Source organism: Leptidea sinapis, chromosome 45 (assembly GCF_905404315.1).
Source record: "Leptidea sinapis chromosome 45, ilLepSina1.1, whole genome shotgun sequence".
In the NCBI taxonomy this organism is placed as follows: Eukaryota; Metazoa; Arthropoda; class Insecta; order Lepidoptera; family Pieridae; genus Leptidea; species Leptidea sinapis.
Genome location: NC_066309.1, coordinates 1522158 through 1542377, shown reverse-complemented (window position 1 = coordinate 1542377; position 20220 = coordinate 1522158). Strand labels below are relative to the sequence as shown.

Genomic DNA, 20220 nt, shown 5'->3' with positions numbered 1-20220 from the left:
ATGGGCAGTCCCGTCGCACCGGTGGTTGCAAATATATGGATGGAGCACATCTAGAATAAGGCCATTACTACCGGACTAGACTGTCTTAAAATTTGGAGAAGATATGGTGATGACATTTTTGCCATAATTAAACGAGGACGGAATCACACATAAAAATATAAAGTTTACTTGCGAATTAGAGGACAAAGGAAGATTGGCATTCTTGGATGTCGCATTAGAAACTCGCCCTAACGGCACGATAAGCCATGATGTTGATAGAAAACCCACTCACATTGACAGATACCTTCACGGCTCATCGCATCACCATCCCGTATATCTAGCGACAGTGGCTAAATCATTAACAAAACGAGCATATGATCTGTCTGATGGTGATCACTTGACGCAGGAACTAGAGCATTTCATCAAAACGGGCACTAAACGGCTTTAACAAGTGAATCACATAGGCGCACCGCAACGGTGGAACGGCAAGTGGCATATCTACCATACATTAAAGGGGTCACTGATAAAATAGGTAGGATACTGAGGAGGAAGTTTGATATAAAAACAATTTTTCAACCCCTCAAAAAGGTGGTCGCCAAAGACAGTATTCCATACCAGTGCCCCGGGGTGTATGAAGTTGACTGCAGCTGCGGAAGATGCCGACAGAGATAACGAGCTATTTCTCAACGCGTTAAGTCAAAAATAAATCCTAAAAAAATCTTCAATAGCCGAACACTTGCTTAAAGCCGGTACCAACCATTGGATCGAGCTGCACAACCCTCGAGGGATTTCTGCTGAACGCCAATACATCCCACGGCTTGTTAGAGAAGCTATAGAAATTAAAAATCATCCTTACAATTTTCATACGGAGAATGGTTTTAGGCGAGCTCAAACACGGAATCTCGTGGTCTCTCTCTGCAGTACGAATGCAACAAAAAGATCCGGAAGTCTGGACGTCGTCAGTAGTGTGTGTCGTGAATTAGGCAATCGAAGACCAAAACGAACTAGACGCCAAGTGGACAGATTGATGTACTATTAATGTCAATGTGTCAAGTGTTTCTCGCCGCCCCCGCAGTTCCGCCGTGACCACGATTCATGCAATTGGATCGAAATATCGGCATCAAATATATATCGTGAGTACCCGTCATAATAATTACAATTGCTTTAATATGTTGTGGTATCCTAATGCTTCCACCCCAACTTAAGTAACATAATTAACTCACACACCATGAGTGAGATAATTATAACAGTCTCGTAAAATCTCATCATCACTCAAATCGGAAATACACTTATTTCAGAAATATACTTAAACGGTCACTCCACACTCCCACGCCATAATGGTGGTTTTGGACAGTTAGATAAACATTATAGCATGTTCATTGAATTTACTTTCAACCTGTCGCAAGAAATTAGGCAGTTCCTATTTCTTAAATGAAGAAAAGAGCTTTAAATCAATACAAAGAAATTGACTACATAATGCCAAACTTTCCAGAGGTTAACATTTGTTGACAATCAATGTTTGCACACTAACAAAAATAAGTTGACACCGCCCTGAAATTTTTATTATGTTAAATTACTGAAAACTACAAAATTAGCACCTATAAAAACATCTTACTTTAAATATCATAAGAAAACTATATTTTTGACTTACCAATTGGCAAGAATTTGTCGAAACCGCCAGTATTTTTCAGTTCTATGTAGCCATCCAAGTCTTGAAGGGGTACATCTTTCAACTCCCACGCATTCTGAAACATTTAAGTCAAATATATATTTTATTAATTTTTTTTTTAATAAAAAGGAAAAGTTTTTGAAGTGAAACTTCCTTGTCGACGTGTGAGAGAAATTTTAAAGGAATGTCGTCACGATTTTAGGTTACGCGCCATGTTGTTTTTTTTATCAAAGTTCAGTATAGTGATGTTTAGAAGAATATATTAGTTTGAAAGAGATAAAATAGAAAAACTTATTTGTATGAATGTCTATAATAATAAAATAGCTATAATAACTTAGACTCTGGTATGCACACATATTTTCTTTTTTTATATAAAATATACCACAGAGTGGGATACATGGCTGAGTACAGCATTAGTGGAGATTACAATATTTATGCAAAGCCAAAGAGTGTTTTTTTTCACAGATTAATTTCCAGAGGTAAAGTTGAATTTAAAGCACTAATACAAGTCTATTATCATATTGATATGAATGATGAAGAATCACTTTTGAACTTTACTAATTCGCTAATTTATTGTTGAACAAGGTTTGTTTGAGCGAAAGTATTTGAAAATTCAGAGCAAGGGTCTGTGAATTGACCCTTGATCCATAATTATTATCATTATTCTTCTAAGGCTGTTCACATAGAAATATTGGTATGATTCGGAGTTGAATTTGAACAGGAAATTAGTGAAATACTAATATTAAAAGAAAAAAATTTGGAGTTTAAAGAACGAAATTTGTGCAAAAGGTTCCTTGTAGTACTAGCAAGCAATTAAGGAATTCCGGCGTTTAAACGACTAAGGGTCAAACATTGAATAAAACTTACTTTAAAAAGCTAGTAAACAAGAAACATATTATGGTCTACCGTATTTGTTGAGTTTTTGAATAAAAACCAGCTTTGTTTGTAACAAACAAACGATTTTTGAAAATAAATTAATATACTTAAAGATAATTTAAAAAATCATCTAATTCTAGCTATCTATCTAATTCTAATTTAATAATTTTTTTAGATAAAAATAATAGTTTACAAAATTAGTGATTTTTCAAAATTTGTTCAAAACTTCTATATTAGATAACACTCAAATAAAATTTGAAAAACAAAATTTTATGAACGATGCGGGACTCGAACCCGTGCCGGTGCTCTAACCAACTGAGCTAACCGTTCGAGTCCCCACATCGTTCATAAAATTTTGTTTTTCAAATTTTATTTGTGTATTAATCTTAGAAGTGAGGGTTATCACTGTAAAAACATAAATTGTTTATATCACCACTTTTAAAATAGAATAAAAATTGATAATTTTTTTAGTATGCACATTTGGTAGTAACAAATTAATCCTTATATCAAAATAAATGCTTTTATAGCATCTAGTATTTAAAGCACATAAACTTTTTCTTTTACACTACATCATTTGGACAAATATGACGATGACAATAAACAACCGAATGCACGATATTATGGTGCGGTCCGGTGGCGGACGAATGGGATACGCTCGCGGACGGTCGGGGGACTGCGGGCAAGGGAGTTATTCATTTTAAACACCTGCAGTTCAGTTAATTTTAAACAAATCGCTGGGTCAAACCTTAAAGATAGCTTACATTTTTTTTTATGGAGGAGAAAAAGGAGGACAAACTAGCGTACGGGTCGCCTGGTGTTAAGTGATCACCGCCGCCCACAATCACTTGCAACACCAGAGGAATCATAGGAGCGTTGCCGGCCTTGAAGGAAGGTGAACGCGCTTTTTATGAAGGTACCCATGTTGTATCGTCCTGAAAACATCGCACAAGGAAGTTCATTCCACAGCTTTGTAGTACGTGGAAGAAAGCTCCATGAAAACCGCACTGTAGAGGACCGCCACACATCCACATTTGGGCACGTCATGTTTTTCCACGGCCAACTCTATGTGCCTTGCGTTTCTAAATACCCAAATCTGCATGTTTATGCAGTCCAAAGGGAATAGGAGAATATTGCAGTAGCTACCTATAACTTTTGTATTACCATCCATTATCATATACATCCATACACCTATCTATCCTTGCAAACTATAGTGTTTATAGGTACTATTAGTGAGAGGATCATAAAAATAATGGACCGATTTTTAATTTGTTGAAACAGATAATACTCACTGGATCAATTTCAATCTGTAATGGTGTTTGATATTTTACATCCATCCTTTTCTGTGATATATTCCCATTATATTCCCGCATTGGTGTCACAGGACTATTGGCAGCACTTAACCGGTCACAATAATTTTGATTATAATCTTCTTTCCGCAATGAATTCAAAGTACTTAAGGCAGATGGTGTTCTATTTGGTGACAACTTATCACTATCCCTGTGAAGTGAGTCAATGTCTATATGCCGAGGGTTCATATTACCAATGTTGTAGTTATAAAGTGGTGACGGACCTCTCGAACTTTCACTAAATATATTTGGACTCTTTAGTATGAGTACATCATGGGGCGTACTACATTCACTGGGTATATTTCTATCTTGTGGAATAGGGGATATTCTTCGGCTCGCTATAGGCGATCTCCCAGTATCAGTTGCTTTAAAATGTTGTGGTATCCGAATACTTCCACCTCTACTTAAGTCTTCTTCACGAGGTGACGTAATTGGACGTGATTGGGCATCTACCATAAGGTTTTGTAACTTGCTAACTTGACTTTCAACAAAACTTCGTGGTCTTGGTGAAATTGGTTTATTGGTTTGTCTATAAGGTACCGATTGTGATATTTCGTTGGAATACTGTGGATTTTGACATTGCGTTATGCTCTCTGTGTCAGTTTCTAAACTGTCTCGTGTGTCATATACAATATAGCCATCCTCCGAGCATTCTTCATCATCCTCTTCAAGGTCGTCAAAGTTTATAGGAGTGTCAGCACCAGGGAAAAATTCACTCAGTACACCCATGATCTCTACAACCTGGAAATTAAAAATTTTAAATTAAAATTATTTGAATAAAATGAAATATATTTTTTTACATGTATTTAGTTTCATTAATAAAAAATACCTTCGCCATGCTGGGTCTTTCAGCTGGTACTTTGTGCCAACATTGTGTCATTAGTTGTTCTATAGGCTCTGGACATCCTTCTATTAAATTAGGTCTTTGACCTGAAATATACGAAACATGTATTGCATTAATTGTCAGTCAGTAAGCAAAAAAAATAGTATAATTTTAAGTTGCTTTCAAGAATAAGGTTGATAATAAGCCTATGTGTGTGATTACCAGAATAATTATGTACACTGAGGAAGGAATTTATAAAAATAACATTTTTTTATTTGACATATAAAAACATTGCGTAGGTACAAAAATATTAATTAATATTTAGTTCAAAAGTTTTGTTGTGCAAGAAAGAAATTTCCTTGAGAAATATGTTTTGTGAGATTTCGTAGTGTGAGACTTTTAGGTTTTTCACCCCTTTGTTTTTTGGTACCTATGTTGTTGTTCTGAATGAAAACACTACACAAGAAAGTTCAGCTCAAAATTTGGTAGTAGATGGCAGATAGTTCCTTCACTATGGAGGAACTCCATACATGTGGTTGTGTGGTGTTCCTATATATACTCCATTAAAATGTGGATAGTTGAAACAATCCCAGAAATCTTATAAATGAGCTTCAGTTAAACACAGCATAAACAGTAAGATGTGAAGGTTCTGTAAATATGAAATTGAAAAAGTATTACAACACTAACCCCCTTATTCATAATAGTCTGCTAACTTAAAGCATTGCTAATCCTTTCTCTGTCTTCTTCTTTTGACCTAAGTCAGAATGAGAAAAAACACTCCTAAGCGGCTGTTTAAAGTTAGTGGACCATTATGAATAAGGGGGTATGTATAAACTATATAGGATGAATTTAATAATAAAACATCACCTGTATGGACAGCCCACATTATTCTAAATGCTGATCCACCTTCTTCAAATGGTTTCCTTCTTGATAATACTTCCCATAGAATAATACCCCATGAAAAAACATCACATTTTTCTGTATATGATGATCCTTCAAAAACCTAAAACAAGAATAATATTTAGCCATCACTAAACCTATATAAAAAAAGTATTAATATTGGAACTAAAACTAGTAGTAGATAGTATATATTGCCTTATCTATATAGCATAGTACAAGTCTACTGTATATTAGATAATTAATGTGATGTTAAAATGTATAACAGAGAAAAAGATATAACAAATGATTGCAAAAGAAAACAAATAAGTCAAAGAGAAAGACTTTGTGTGCAAAAGTGAGAGCAAGAGAAGGGAAACACTTAGGTGGCCTTCATTCACTGTATGTGGACAAAGCCTTAATTATGATTATCCAGCAGTGAACAAAAATCAGCAAATTATTTAAGTTGTTGACAGAACCACATGATCCTTTCAACAATAACAACAACCTGTGTTTAAAACAATTCATTCACAAATTATGTAAACATAATATAAGTTGTAAAGAAAATTGACTTTATAACCCAATAGAATTCTTTTAAATATATAGTTGCAATGAAAACAATTCAGTCATGCAGGTGAGCAGATGCAGGGTACTGATGCTCATTTGTCAGGTAATAATTACAACATGTTGTAGAAAACCTACTGGCTACTGTGGACTGATATACAAGCTGTGTTCCTAATTGCATATCAAACTTCTTCACCCTATAAGTGACATCTTCAAAAAGTTCTTTAATAAAAATGTGGTCAAGTACAAGATGGACTTGCACCTGTTATCTGGATTTTTATATTGTGCTGTTATAGAAGAAATAGTATAGTGCCCCTTTCCTATGTACAAACAAACTGAGGAATGAATTTTATTCCCAAATGCTGTCAAGTTGATATGACATGGATGTAGCATCCACAATGCTTCTCTTGATTTGAGTAGCATGGCATGGACTGTAGTGACTACTTACCACCTGGTAACAAAATAACAAATGCTTGTTTCTGATACATAATAAAATACACTACCACCACTTCAGTACTAATGGCACTCTGATAGAGATGAAACACTTTTTGAAATTCAAGTATTTTTATTCAAACTAGGATTTAAAATTGGAAATAGTACAGGTGGATACAGAATACTTCTTGTGCTCTGTTAAATAAATTACATTCTGTCCATAAAGCTGCACGTGACATGCTGAGCTTAGCTAGTTTGCTTCTTAACCAGGTAAAGTTAATGAACCATATTTTGTTAAACTATAATTACCTCTGGTGCCATCCATGCAGCACTTCCTTTATTATTAGTCATATATGTGGCCTTATCAGCTGCAGTACCAAAATCACAGATTTTAAGCTTTCTTCCACCTGCAACTAAGAGTAGGTTTGGTGGCTTTAAATCCCTATGTATTAATGGTTTTGGCTTCATTGCATGGAGATATGCTACACCCTGAAAAATTTTAAAGGACAAATATATCAGAACTGTATCATATCTAATGTTTTCAGTATTATTGACGGTATATGATTAATAGTTATACTACCCCAAGCAGATATAGCCTGTACTATGGGTGAAAGCTAACAACATACTAAATAGGATATACATAAATACACATAAACAAAGAAACACATTCACCCCCATATAAATGTTTACACCAGGACTTGAATGCAGGACCTTAAGTTCAGTGGGCAGGGTCACTAACCCCTGGTAATATGGGTTGTCAATGTATTGTACCTAAGTTTGACATTTAGATTGATAACTAATTAAATAAATTATCTAAAATAAAACATTACCTCAGCACACTGCCTAGCCCAGCTCATTGCATGTGCAGCTGTATATTTTGGCTTAGGACGGACATGAAGAACATTATACAATGAACCACCCTCTGCATATTCCATCACAAGACACACATGGGCGCCTTGTGTGCAAGCTCCATACAGCCTTACAATATTTGGATGTGATACCCGAGATAATTGCCTGACTTCTATAGCGAATTCTCTCTTTTCAGCCTCAGAGTTGATGTGTTTCACAGCTACAAAAGTGTTTCTCCATAAACCTTTCCATACAACACCAAAAGCACCTTTTCCTACAACCTATGTCAACATCTATTAGCAAAAAAAATCAATATGATGACAGAGATAAGTCCTGAGTATACAAGCTAAATACCTGCAACTCCTGTATTTCATTGTAATCTATTTCTTCAACAAACGTCTGTTGAACGACAGATGGATCTTGCACATTCGAAGCCATTGGAACTCACTATCATCACATTATCAAATATTATAATTACAAACTTTATCTTATTTTTTATGAGTCTGTTATTCTAAACTAATAATAAAAATAATTATGAATTATGTGTTTTATTTTTCAGTTATTGTTTAGCAAAAATGAGCAACTGCGACAAGATCGCCATCTTTAAAACTGAAAATAATGACAACTGTCAGTGTCACTTTTGACACTGACAGTTTGAAAAAGAGTTTTTTACACACGCGAAATAATTGATGTACATCATAAAATGGCTCCAGCCACCATGATGTTTACTCCGCCTGGAATGCGCCAGCATAGCAGCACTGTCGAAAGAATCAAATATAAAAATTGGTAAGTTATAAGAATGTGGCATTTAAAATACTATTTCAATTTTAATACTTGAAATTATCTAATCAAAATTAGCAATTTTTAGGCGGTAATCTGAAAGCTGTTTAATCGATTGTATTTAAGTTTTTGCAAGCCAAGTTTCAGCGGTTTTTTGAGTTTTTCATGCATTTAAGTGAAAAATATCTGAAAAAATATAGATATACTAACGCTTTTTGTTTCGCATTTTTAAACATTGATAAATAACCAGTGTTTAATTGCTTTTGTAAATCAGAAGAAAATATTTGGTTTAAATTGATAAGTACTTTTTTTTAATAAATTTTGAAGGTGTAGTTTTGACTTTTTTTGAAACAAACTTAAAACCCGATAACTCAAAACTGGTTCACTTTTGCATCATGCATATGCGGGTTACAATTATCGCAGTCAACCCTATCACCTTCTACTGGGAATACGTCGAATTACCAATATACAGGATGTCCCAAAGCTATGGGACATGAAGGAAAAGTACCTTAAATATCGTAGATAGGGTATTTTACTGAAAGAAAACTTTATGTTATTTTTAAAAGTTAGTAATTCTGCACGCCAAAAACTCAACTTAAGAAGAGTTATTAGTTTTTACCATTCTATCGATTGGCATCATAAAAGTAGGGGTGTTTTTTTTTACATTCAAGTCGGTTCGATTCCCAGACGAGGCAAGTAATTTTTAGAAAATCTTTGAATGCTACTAACTTTTAAAAATAACAAACTCTTCTTTCAGTAAAATACCCTATCTACGATATTTAAGGTACTTTCCCTTCATGCCCCATAACTTTGGGACATCCTGTATATTAACGCTTTTGTATGGCATTGACCACTACTATTTTCGTACAAGTATTCTCTTATTTAGCTACTATAGAATAAAGAATTTTCTTAAAAAAATTAAATCTTTAATGCTCTCTCAATATTCTTTGCTAACTATTTGTAATTCGTATTGACTATTCTCATATTTAATAAGAAGGTTAAGGGCTTCCGTAGAATGGAACGTTTGTGCAACATCTTTGGGTGTTTCATTTCGGTGATTAGTTATTAGCAAATCAGCACCTAATTCCACGAGAATTTCAATTAGTTCACAGTTATTGCTCATAGCAGCAAAATGTAGGGCTTGTCTTCCACCAGGTGCTTCAATATCGTTTATTAGGGCTCCTTCATCGACAAGAAGCTTAAGAATTTTCGTTTCCTCCCTAGTTGGAGTGCACATCATTACAAATTCTGAAAAAGATTTTTTTAGTGTACAATAATTATAGTGTTGTTTGTTTTTATTGGCGATTACTACTTGAATGTCCATTGAAAGTTATTTAAAAATTGTTCTAAATCATTTTAATCTCAATCAATCGTAATCAATTTACAAAATTAATGTAAGGATAAACATTACAAACAAACAAAATTAGCTTCATGGGTAAAGTGTGAATAAGATTGTTTTACACTTAAAAAACCACCGCACCTATTGCGTTGGAATATTTTTCCAACAATAAATATAGTTATTTTTATTTAATTATTGTTTCCATAAGACAAAAACTAATCTCACGAATAAATAGTCCAGTGTCCATTGGAGTCGAACGCGGCATAATGATTGCACCGTATTTAAACAGCATTGTAGCAACTGCATATGAAGGTCTGTCAATAAAATTATATTTTTGTGAAAAGGAAAAATATCTTTGTGATAAGCAAAACTATTTATATTGAAAATGCGCCAGATTTTGCAGATACTAAATATATATATAGACACTAATAATTTCTTTATTACTTTATTGTTCAAGATAAATGTATATCGATTCAATGTTTATAAACTAATAGCAATATATCCCCTTTTTTAGAATTGATAAACGCTTTTCATCAGCCCTAAAATTAAATGGTGTTTCTCCCTTTACAGGGATGTCCTTAATAGATAAATATTTACCGTTAAAACTAAACCATCTTTATCAATTTATTCTTATGGTGTGTGACTAAACATAACCTCGGATCAGAATTGGAAAGGGTATTTTAGAAAAGTATAATTTTGGTAGCACACATCACACAACACTACTAAGCATTTTTTTTTTATGGAATAGGAGGACAAACGAACGTACAGGTCACCTGGTGTTAAGTGATCACTGCCGCCCACATTCTTTTGCAACACCAAAGGAATCACAAGAGCGTTGCCGGCCTTTAAGGAAGGTGTACGCGCTTTTTTGAAGGTACCCATGTCGTATCATCCCGGAAACACCGCACAAGGAAGCTCATTCCACAGCTTAGTAGTACGAGGAAGAAAGCTCCTTGAAAACCGCACTGTGGAGGACCGCCACACATCCAGATGGTGGGGATGATATCCTAATTTGTGGCGTGTCGTGCGAAGGTGGAATTCGGCGGCAGGAATTAGGTTAAACAGCTCTTCGGAACACTCCCCGTGATAAATGCGGTAGAAGACACACAATGAGTCTCTACGCAATGCCAAGTGATCCAGCCGTTCACAGAGCACTGGGTCTCCGACAATTCGAGCTGCTCTGCGTTGCACGCGGTCAAATGGATCGAGCAGATACTGGGGTGCGCCAGACCAGAGATGACAGCAATACTCCATGTGTGGCCGGACCTGCGCTTTGTAGAGTGCTAGAATGTGCGCCGGCTTGAAGTATTGCCGTGCTCTATTAATGACCCCCAGCTTCTTCGAAGCCAATTTGGCTTTGCCCTCCAGATGGCCACGGAATTGGCAATCGCTCGAGATTTCGAGACCCAGTATTCCGATACTAGGCGAGGCTTTAAGGGAAGTGTTGTCGAAGAGCGGTGATACGGCAAATGGGGTTATTGGTGATACGGCAATTATTTAAGGAATTAAAACCTTAATTATACACTGTATTAAAAAATCCTGTACGATAATTGACATGGATATGAAGTAGAATGCGGAGACACCACTAAAAATAAACTAAAAAACAAAACCTCTTAGATTAAATGCTAGAGTAAAAAGAACATTTCATATTGAATGTTTTCAAAAATCTTGAGAACCCCTAACTTATTTATTCTCCCAGTAAACTAAGATCATCGCCCTGAACTCCGTCCAGTGGCGTAAGCTAGCGTAGCTGAGCGGCCGCTCAAATGAATAAGGCCCCCGCCCTTACGCCTTAGGATATAGTACAGTATTTTGTTAACACCCTGTATTACCTTCTCATTATACATAAGGACAGTGGTGTCATTCCCACGCTATCTTTAACATTGGGATTGATTCCAGCTCTTAACAGTATTTCAACGGCTTGGTGATTATCAATGCAAACAGCAAAATGAAGTGCGTTCCTTCCAATGTGATCTACTTGTTGGATGTTGGTGCCCTTCCTGTGTAACGAAACGATTGTGTCACACAAACATCAAAAATGACGAACATTATATCAACATATTTTTGTATGAAAAACAGATAATTTGACTGTTAATTACAATTAAAAGTAGGAATAGTTTGTAATAGAAGAGATGAGTTTGTGCGTTGAATAGACTTTTATAAAAAAATATTGGTAACTATTAACTTTACAGCTGATTACTGCAGTTTTTTCAGATTTCTTGTTTTGCCGAGAATATCAATATTTGTGAATAATTTTTAGTCCAATAAAAAAAAAATATGTTCATTTTGGCATTCGTTAAGACTCTGATCATGCAGTGACATTGGGCATAATATTATTTACTTAGACGATATAAGGTAATCTTTCCTGCACCAACTTATTTTCGTGTCAAATGTATATAATATTATACTAATAATATATTCAGATCATCGATATAGAGAGAGATAGAGAGACCATCGATATATAATTAAACGAAACCAAAAAATACTGCAGCGTGCTATTTTACGGTGGTCCGTGCTGGTTATGGACACATTAACTAGTGTGCCTTTTGAAAAATATAATTAAATACTTAGTAACTTTATTGAAATCTGCAGAAGATCTATATTTCCAATTTCAGCAGCTAGAAGTAACTCTCTGTCATCGTGGAGAAATTCCAATGCTTGTTTTAAAAATGGATCATTATCATCTTCGAAATCATCGGAAGTTCCAGTGCCAATGCTGAGAGATCTTGGAGTACCAGGAAATGATGGAATATGGAGATCTAAGGAGGTCTCCGATACATCTGTGTAAGAAAATAATTATGATGTAATATATTATCTCTTTTGACATCTTTCTTTTTTTTCTTAGCATTATAGTAAACCTTGGTGATCTGGCATGAGATCTCAACATCTAGGTTTTAAGTGACGTAAATTCAAAATATGTAAATTGAAGCGAAATAGGCGTGGTAAAAAGACAAGGAAAGAGAGTAATCTTAATGGAAACACCAACATTGTATCCATTAAATGGAGAGATGTTTTTTATCCTTCGGTTGTACTGTGAAAACTAATGGACCGATCGGATAATACTTCACTACTTAACACCACAAGATTCAGCGTGTTTCGGAGAAGGGGTTTTAGTATAATATGTTTGTTGGTGATCACTGCTATGGAACCTATATAAGTTGCTCATATAAATGAAGATGTCTTATTAATTACCTATATGGGCAGGAATGATTACGTCTTCTTAGTTCTTAATATATAGGTGAGTTTTTATTTAAAATATTAATCTATTGTTGTCGTTTTTCATCCAAAAGGGGTCCAAAGGTTATAATTTTAATTAATGCCGGGTTTTGTCCCGCACACAATAATTTTAATTCCAAACTCCATAAAATACATGTAGGTACTAAGTAAAATCTTCTATGAAATGGTTATGAATATGAAAACTAATGAATTAATATGCAATTTACAAAAAAATATGTGTGTGTGTGCAAGTTACTCACGGTAGAAGTGAAACTTCTGAAAAGTTCCTGATTAAAAATACTCATTGAAAAGTATTGAAAAAATAAACAGTCACTTCATGTGTATAAACTGTAGCTGAATAAATATATAAAAAAAAGAATTTGGATTATTTAATACAATTCAAATTTGGTAATTTTCAATACTTTTCAAAGAGTATTTTACACCAGGGGTAGGTTACGAGAGATTGAGATGGATATACGGCCGTTTTCAATAACCTATCTATCCTTAGTTTAGCTTACTAGAGGTAGACAAATCTATCCTTTTACGCGTAGTTACTTACATTTCAATAACCTATCGACAGATAGCATTAGACTATAACTATATTGGACATAACTATGGATAGATAAGATCTTGTCATTAAACGGTGACAGCAATGTATCCGTAAGTTAAACTAAGGATAGATAAGTTATTGAAATCGGCCGTAAGAGTATCAGGAGTGTCAGGATAAAAAACCTCGGTTACGATGTCCATATTGTTGAAATCATAATTTTGCGCGGCAGCCACCTTGGATTTAAAATATGATCCCAAATTCGTTCTCTGTACCCTCGAGAACCTCGCATACGATATCCATATTGTTGAAATCATAAGTTTGCGCTTCGGCCATCTTGGATTTCAAAAAAGATTTGAAATTCGTTCTCTGCACTCTTGAGAACCTCGGACACGATATCCATATTATTGAAATCAAAATTTTGCGCGGCGGCCATCTTGGATTTAAAAAATGATCCCTTATAAAATCTGCGTTTACTGACACTGACATAAGACGTTATGCGACAGAAATGCCATCTAAAGTTCTAATACCTAGTCTTGCCATAAATACTGAAACAAAGAAAACCGGTATAATACCATAAGTTCGAGTGCCACGCTTACACTCTTGCTCTCTCTTTCTATTCCCCCTCCCCAGGAGCGTTGAACATTTGACGCAACAGTGCTTTCATATCCCCTCCATGGTAGCGTTAAACATTTAACGAAACCTTGTTGGAAGTCGCATTAGAAGTTTCACTTCAATGAAATAAATATAAAGTGGAAATATTTATTGACTTATCATAAATGTTATCGTGTAATAAAAGACAAATATTTAATTAATTATCTGAGCGGGTTTCTAATAATCATCATCTTACTCTTCGGTTGCTTGAAACAAGCACAGCGACGAAGAAAATGACTGTTTCTCGCTCTCTAGTATTGTTTCCATTTTAGGAACGTCATCTAACAGTGATGCTTTCTTTTTTGTCGACATAAGTATCCCTTTTTTGTTTAACATCTTGTTTTTGTTTTTAAGAAAATCAGCCACTAATTTATCATCTTCTTCGTCTTCTTCTGCTATTCTATTAAAATCGTTTTCACTCTGAAGATTTATATCAATTATTGGTAGCTCTTCACTCGATTCTGAATAACTGTTTCTTGATAAATAATTAATTTCCTTGCTTGTTGAAGGCTGTATAGGAAGTACATTTTTGTTGAGTATTCTTGAAAGCGTTAAATTTTTCTGGGATATTACTAGCTCATTCGAACTTGAACTACTATTAGACCTCGAATCGACTAAAACGTGTATTGGATCTTTTAGTAAGTCATTTGAGCTTTGTTCTGTTTCTTTGTCCTCAGAAGCACTGTAAATAATATACTTAATGTTTTTAAAGGCATTTTGAAGAGTCTTCAAGTATGCTTGAATAATGCTGTTGCTAATGACTTCGGAATTTGAGAGCTTCTGACCGAGATGAGCGTTTTATAACATTGTAACGGCTGCAAACTGCTGTGTTGAGATCGCGGTTTGACTGTATACTTTTTTGAGCAGTTAACAGTTCCGCAATATGATTTGGCAAAACACTTTCCGCGTAAAATAAATACATGAACGACCGGAACAAGTCTTTACTTAATCGAAAGAAGAAGTTTGAACAATAGATAAGTAACCAACAAATAAATTCATACGTTGCACTCGTCGAGCTGGCATCCTCTTCCGATCTGGATGAATCTGCTACGGAAGTTTGCGACTCAATTTTTTCAACTTTACTTATTTCAGATTGGTCGTCATTCATATTATCATTAAAATTAATGTTCTTAAAAATAATTAATTATATATATATTCACTACAACTCTTAAATATGAACAGTTTATTGCCATGTAATTAGAGTGACACATGACTTGACAATTTTCATATATATTCTTTTTCTTTATTTCTCTTTCGGTTAAAAAGGTGAGTATGTTTACTTTTCTCAGTCAAGTTTCAAATGGCAGAAGTAGTTGGCGTTATATAAATGCATGTCAGTATGGTGTGGTGAGCTCCTGAATCGCATGAGCCATTTTTTTGAGATCTAAAAGTAAAACTAATATTGATCTATCTATTCGTATAGTATATATTACAGGTACAGGATTCGCTTACGGTAAAATGAAACATCGATAATATTTAATATATTTTGCTATAATTAACACACCAAGTTATATGCTTACACAAATTCTATATTTCTAATTTTTTGGGCTTAATGTGGAGTTACACTTCACATAAAATATGATATTATCATAGGTACTTGAAATTTTGTCCTAAATATTGACTTCTTTAAAGTTTTATAAGATTTGTACGATAAAAAAAAAGATATGCCGTAACTGAGGTAGGGTTAGACCAAGAGTTAAAAATTGTTAGGCCTAAGTAGTTATATATATTTTATGCATTTGTTTAAATCTAAATTATTATCTTAAATACAATTTTATATGACACAAGAATCCATACGAAACATTTTAAAATTCTAGCAAAAAAATAAACTTAAAAGACTTAAGCATTTACGACTAACTCTCTGAAAAATGACGTAGGTTATTGAGACACTTTATTTCGATTGGAAATAAGCTAAGAATATGGGACAATTTAAAGTATAAGTCGGCGATAAACAGGAAGGTCTTGTTCTTGCACACGAGGAGATGAACGAAGAAGTTCAGCTAGAGTGTATAGATCGTCACGAGGATGGTAGTTGTTTTGGAAAGATCCTTCTGAACGCTTTCGTGCAACCATAAATCGTTTCATTCTATTTGCGTACATTCTCTTGCGACGAGCTTCTTCATATCTACGGGCTACTTCATTCGGATCCACCTGGTACAATTCTGGTAGCCCCTGTGCCACCGCCACTTTATTTTGCTCAGAGAAGTAAGAATGACGAGGGTAGTCCCTATCATGTGCTCCAATAACAACTGGTTCGTTATACCAAACGTCACCGTTTTCATCTACTTCCGGTTGTTCTTCATCAAGTGTATTGACATGTCCATAATAACGGTCTGCTGCCCATCGATTTGCATTCCATTCTTGTTTTCTACGTTCTTGAGCTTCCCACATATTGAGTAAAGCACGGACATCAGCAGCACTTAATCCAGAATCTCTCTTCCTACGTTCTGAGATTGACCTATAAAATGAGAAAAAATTGCTATTTATCTAAAGCTCGTAAAGATGATCAAATACGGAGGTAGTTTTGTCAAACCTGAAGTTTTTTTTGTTGCCTCCAGAATTTTTTGTGGCTGTCTTAGCCGAAGCCGCAGCGCCGCCAACCTTTGAACCAGTTCCACGCTTTAATCTATGTGCTTCATTATCAACCGCAGCGGAGTCTACAGGAGATGGTGCGTCATTTTGCCTGAAATACAATATTATTAAATACTAATTTACCTTATTCCTTTAGTGGGACATATTTATTATCAACTGTATCAACATACTTGAGGTTTTTCTTGCCCGATCCAGACTTACTGTTGGTAGCAACTTTAGTTGCAGCACCAGCACCGCTTACTTTACTTCCACTTCCGCGCTTTCTGCGACGGGATTCATATCCAGACGACAAGTTATCTATTGCTGGAGGTTCGCCATATAATTCTGGCCTCATAATGAGATTATCTAGTTCGCCTGTCGATGGTGGCGATTCAAATCTTTGATCGATTGATTGTTCGAACCCTTCGGCATTACCTACAAGTATTTAAGCCGTTTAAAAGAATTGTATATTATTTCCTAAGTTATTAAGCAAATGAAATATTTCCATTTAACGAACCGCCCATTTCGTCAATAGTGTCAGCATAGGCCCCTGGTATAGTGCCTGCCACGAAAGAAGAGAAGTCGACCTAATTAGTTGTAAAATAAGGGAAGGGGTCTAATAATTTTTCGGTACTAAGAAAAATTACTACTATTTTTTAGCTTTAGCTTGAGATGATATTGACACATGTTCCTATCATGTGTGTTCATAATTAATAACAAACATTATTACGTAGTAAAAAAATTAAACAATTATTATTTTTATGCGCATATGAATGCGCAAATACACCCCCGCTTCCCCTCTTTTGTATGTCCACCTACGTGGCACGAACTTTATACGTTGATCAATTTACTTTGCGATTTATAAATATGTGAAGGTACTTTTCATGAATTTACCTTCCTCGCTCAGGGCTAATGGGTACGGCTCCAAATCATTTTTGTCGCTTTTATTAAGGAATAACGATTGCGTGTCATCTTTTGTCTGGTCCCAGTTTTCAGGCAGCTCAGCAAGAGGACCAGGTTCTGTCACACAAAAATAATATTAATTAAAATAAACTTTACTTCTGAAAAAGAAACTGTCTGTGAAGGTCTCCTCAATATGTTTTACTTCACCACTTGATGATGAATAAAATGTAGTAATAGGTCGCGGAATCTTCCTGTTTTATTTAACGCATTTAGTTTGTATAAACTTGTACTAAAAGTTCTTTGGCTGTACTAAACATTACGGTTACATTTCAAAACATGAAACGAAATAGTAATATTATGTTGTTTCTAGCAATTTCTCCATCATTTTTCTTTCTGAATCTTATGAAGAAATTCTAAACATTTTAATATTTTATTGTCTAAAAAGCAAAGATTGCAACGCAAGCTGTGAAATAATTATTTGTGTTGGTTAAGGTTGGTCAGGCTTCATAGACTGTGGTAAGCCCGGGTTAACTGGCAGTACTGTGATGCTGTGTGATGATTGGAAGGATCATGGGCGTGCATTGGTTTTCTAGCAAGGTAGGCACTGTGGATCTAACTATTCGTAGTTGAGCTTTGAAATATGAAAAGATTGCTTACCGTAGGTATTTAGTGTCTAGCGTAAGGAAAAATTTTACGAGTGGGTGTTAAATAGAAGTTAAGTTATAAAATAACGGACTTAATTAAACTACTAAATAGCTTAAACACTAGTGCTATATTTATTTAGGTTCAAAACGAGGACTGCCTAATTGCCTATAAGATATGCACGCCCCTGGGAAGGATGTTGTTTATTGTGAACTTTAACTGCCCGGACAGTTCGGCCGGATTCAGATCTGTAATGCCAACAACTGAAGAGATTAAAGCAAGAAGTTGAAAGTGCCAGTCGTTGAATAATAGAAAGGGTGTGGTCTATCATCACAGGCCATACATAAACTGCGTTTAAGGGGAGGGAGGGGGTCGGCGAATTGTGACAATGTGTGATAAGGCGCGGGGAGGGGTCCCAAATTTTGTGATGTCACATTTTTCACGTCACATAATATTTACGAACACACACATCACACTAGGTGGTGGGGTCTCACAAATGTCACCAGCTGTGACATGGGCAAAAAATTAATGACAAGGTTTCAAAAATTCATGAATTTCGTGTGATCTATTTATGGATGGCCCCTCTAGATAACGCTAGATTCACATATTTAGCCACTCAGCAAAAGTTTAGACAGTTTGGCTGGGAGGTGTTAAAGCATCCGCCATAAAGCCCTGCCCTTGCATCTTCAGATTTCCACCTGTTTTAGCCTCTTCATAATTCTTTAGGGAGTGTCAAGTTACCAACAAGGGAGGACTGCCAAAACATCTTATCGCGTTTTTTTATAGAAAAGTCGGAAAAATTCCACAGCAGTGGGATCATGTCACTATCTACAAGATGGCTAAAAGTAATCGAGTAAAGATGGCACATACATATATATATAAGTGCCGTAATTAAATGTATGTAAGTATATAAAGTATTAAAAACATGCGAGAAACTTGTTCCCCAACTTATCATGTATATAAAAATTCAATCATTGATGTAAACGGTGGTAAATGATGGTACTTGCTGATCCAAGACATGAGCTTTGTGTTCAAGTGTTGGTGATGTAGGTATATTTTATCAATGAATATTTTTGGCTGTGCATGTGCTGATAACAATATGATCCGACGAAATGTACAAAAAAATGTATAAAATAATTCAAAATAATTGTTTAAAAACGTTTGTCTGTTCACAATTTGGTAATGGAGTGACCAGGTTATATTTTAGATAATAAATTTAAATGTAACAAAATTGAATAACGGTTTGTTTCTTGCGGCCGAATTAAATATTTGAATATAACAATGAGTGCGGATGGCTTTAAAATAATATGGCACCCCGTTGAACCATATAGGAATATAAAAACTAAAAAAAATTTAAAAGGTCAGAGTTCACATTAGACTCCGGCAGAAATGCGTTTCGCGCATGACACCTGTTGCTAAATTTAGAACTGCGCCGTTTTACCGGCTGATCGATAGCAACAATACAAAACATAAGCACATCAAATTAAAAAACAAATTATACCAACACATTTATAAGTAAAGTGAGATTTTATTTCATTTATTATAAGGAAACAGAACAGATTTTTTATAATAAGTATTTAATTTTTATAACAGTTACATTTAAAAAATTAAAAGTTACACCACAATTCATTCGTGAGCTCAGCTTTGTATTAAGTAGTTAATTTTTGAATAATTAAATTGATTTTAATATCTGTTAATAATGCAATTTTTATATAATTAATATCATACCTTTGTTGGAAGCTGTAGGAAGAGCATCACTCAGGAGAAACGCCGCCACAAACGCGGTCAAAGATATAGCCAACATGACTGGGGCTAACTGATTAGATGATATTAAATAAGTATTGCGACCAGGTTGATACTTCGGCTCTCAGATCTCGAGTGTACCGACGGCTGGAGGAGAAAAGCTATCGGGTGTGTCGATATTCTCCCGACATGCGCAATAGAATACCCAGGGACGCATTTGTCGCTTTTATAAATCTTAATATATTATATAAATACAGTGTCCAATGTTTGCTTCCAGTGAACTCCTAAACTTAAGATCGCATTTTAATGGGGATTACTTCATGGTGTGCAGTTTAGTCCAACTTGAGAGATAGGATAGCTTTTATTTTGATTTTGGGACCCTTAATTATTTTTATTTCCAATATATGTTTT

The 20220-nt window shown here is 34.9% G+C and overlaps 2 protein-coding genes across 2 annotated transcripts in view; both read right to left on the bottom strand.

The window, feature by feature from the left end:
* Positions 1-7868, bottom strand: part of LOC126977464 (mitogen-activated protein kinase kinase kinase 7) — a 51602-nt gene extending 43734 nt beyond the window's left edge. Inside the window, exons 1-7 of the mRNA XM_050826282.1 lie at positions 7769-7868; positions 7396-7695; positions 6875-7054; positions 5561-5696; positions 4700-4800; positions 3814-4611; positions 1631-1724 (exon numbers count right to left, since the gene is read on the bottom strand). Of these exons, the coding sequence (XP_050682239.1) occupies positions 1631-1724; positions 3814-4611; positions 4700-4800; positions 5561-5696; positions 6875-7054; positions 7396-7695; positions 7769-7852 (1693 nt within the window). The 5' untranslated portion in view covers positions 7853-7868. The remainder of the gene's footprint in view (positions 1-1630; positions 1725-3813; positions 4612-4699; positions 4801-5560; positions 5697-6874; positions 7055-7395; positions 7696-7768) is intronic.
* A 7552-nt stretch (positions 7869-15420) lies between these two features.
* LOC126977500 (putative neuropeptide precursor protein) lies at positions 15421-19968 on the bottom strand. The gene is made up of 5 exons (XM_050826346.1): positions 19795-19968; positions 17416-17541; positions 16713-16956; positions 16484-16633; positions 15421-16408 (listed from the first exon to the last, which is right to left on the bottom strand). Exons 1-5 carry the CDS (start codon positions 19868-19870, stop codon positions 15880-15882), a joined length of 1125 nt encoding a protein of 374 aa, XP_050682303.1. The 5' UTR covers positions 19871-19968; the 3' UTR covers positions 15421-15879.
* Positions 19969-20220: the final 252 nt, after the last annotated feature.

Excerpts from the sequence above, each read along its gene's own strand:
- LOC126977500 (XM_050826346.1), bottom strand. The coding sequence starts at position 19,870 with ATGTTGGCTATATCTTTGACCGCGTTTGTGGCGGCGTTTCTCCTGAGT. Across the intron at positions 16,957-17,415 it reads ATTAGCCCTGAGCGAGGAAG|GTAATGCCGAAGGGTTCGAA; the intron begins GTAAATTCATGA and ends AAATACTTGTAG. Across the intron at positions 16,409-16,483 it reads GGCAACAAAAAAAACTTCAG|GTCAATCTCAGAACGTAGGA; the intron begins GTTTGACAAAAC and ends CTCATTTTATAG.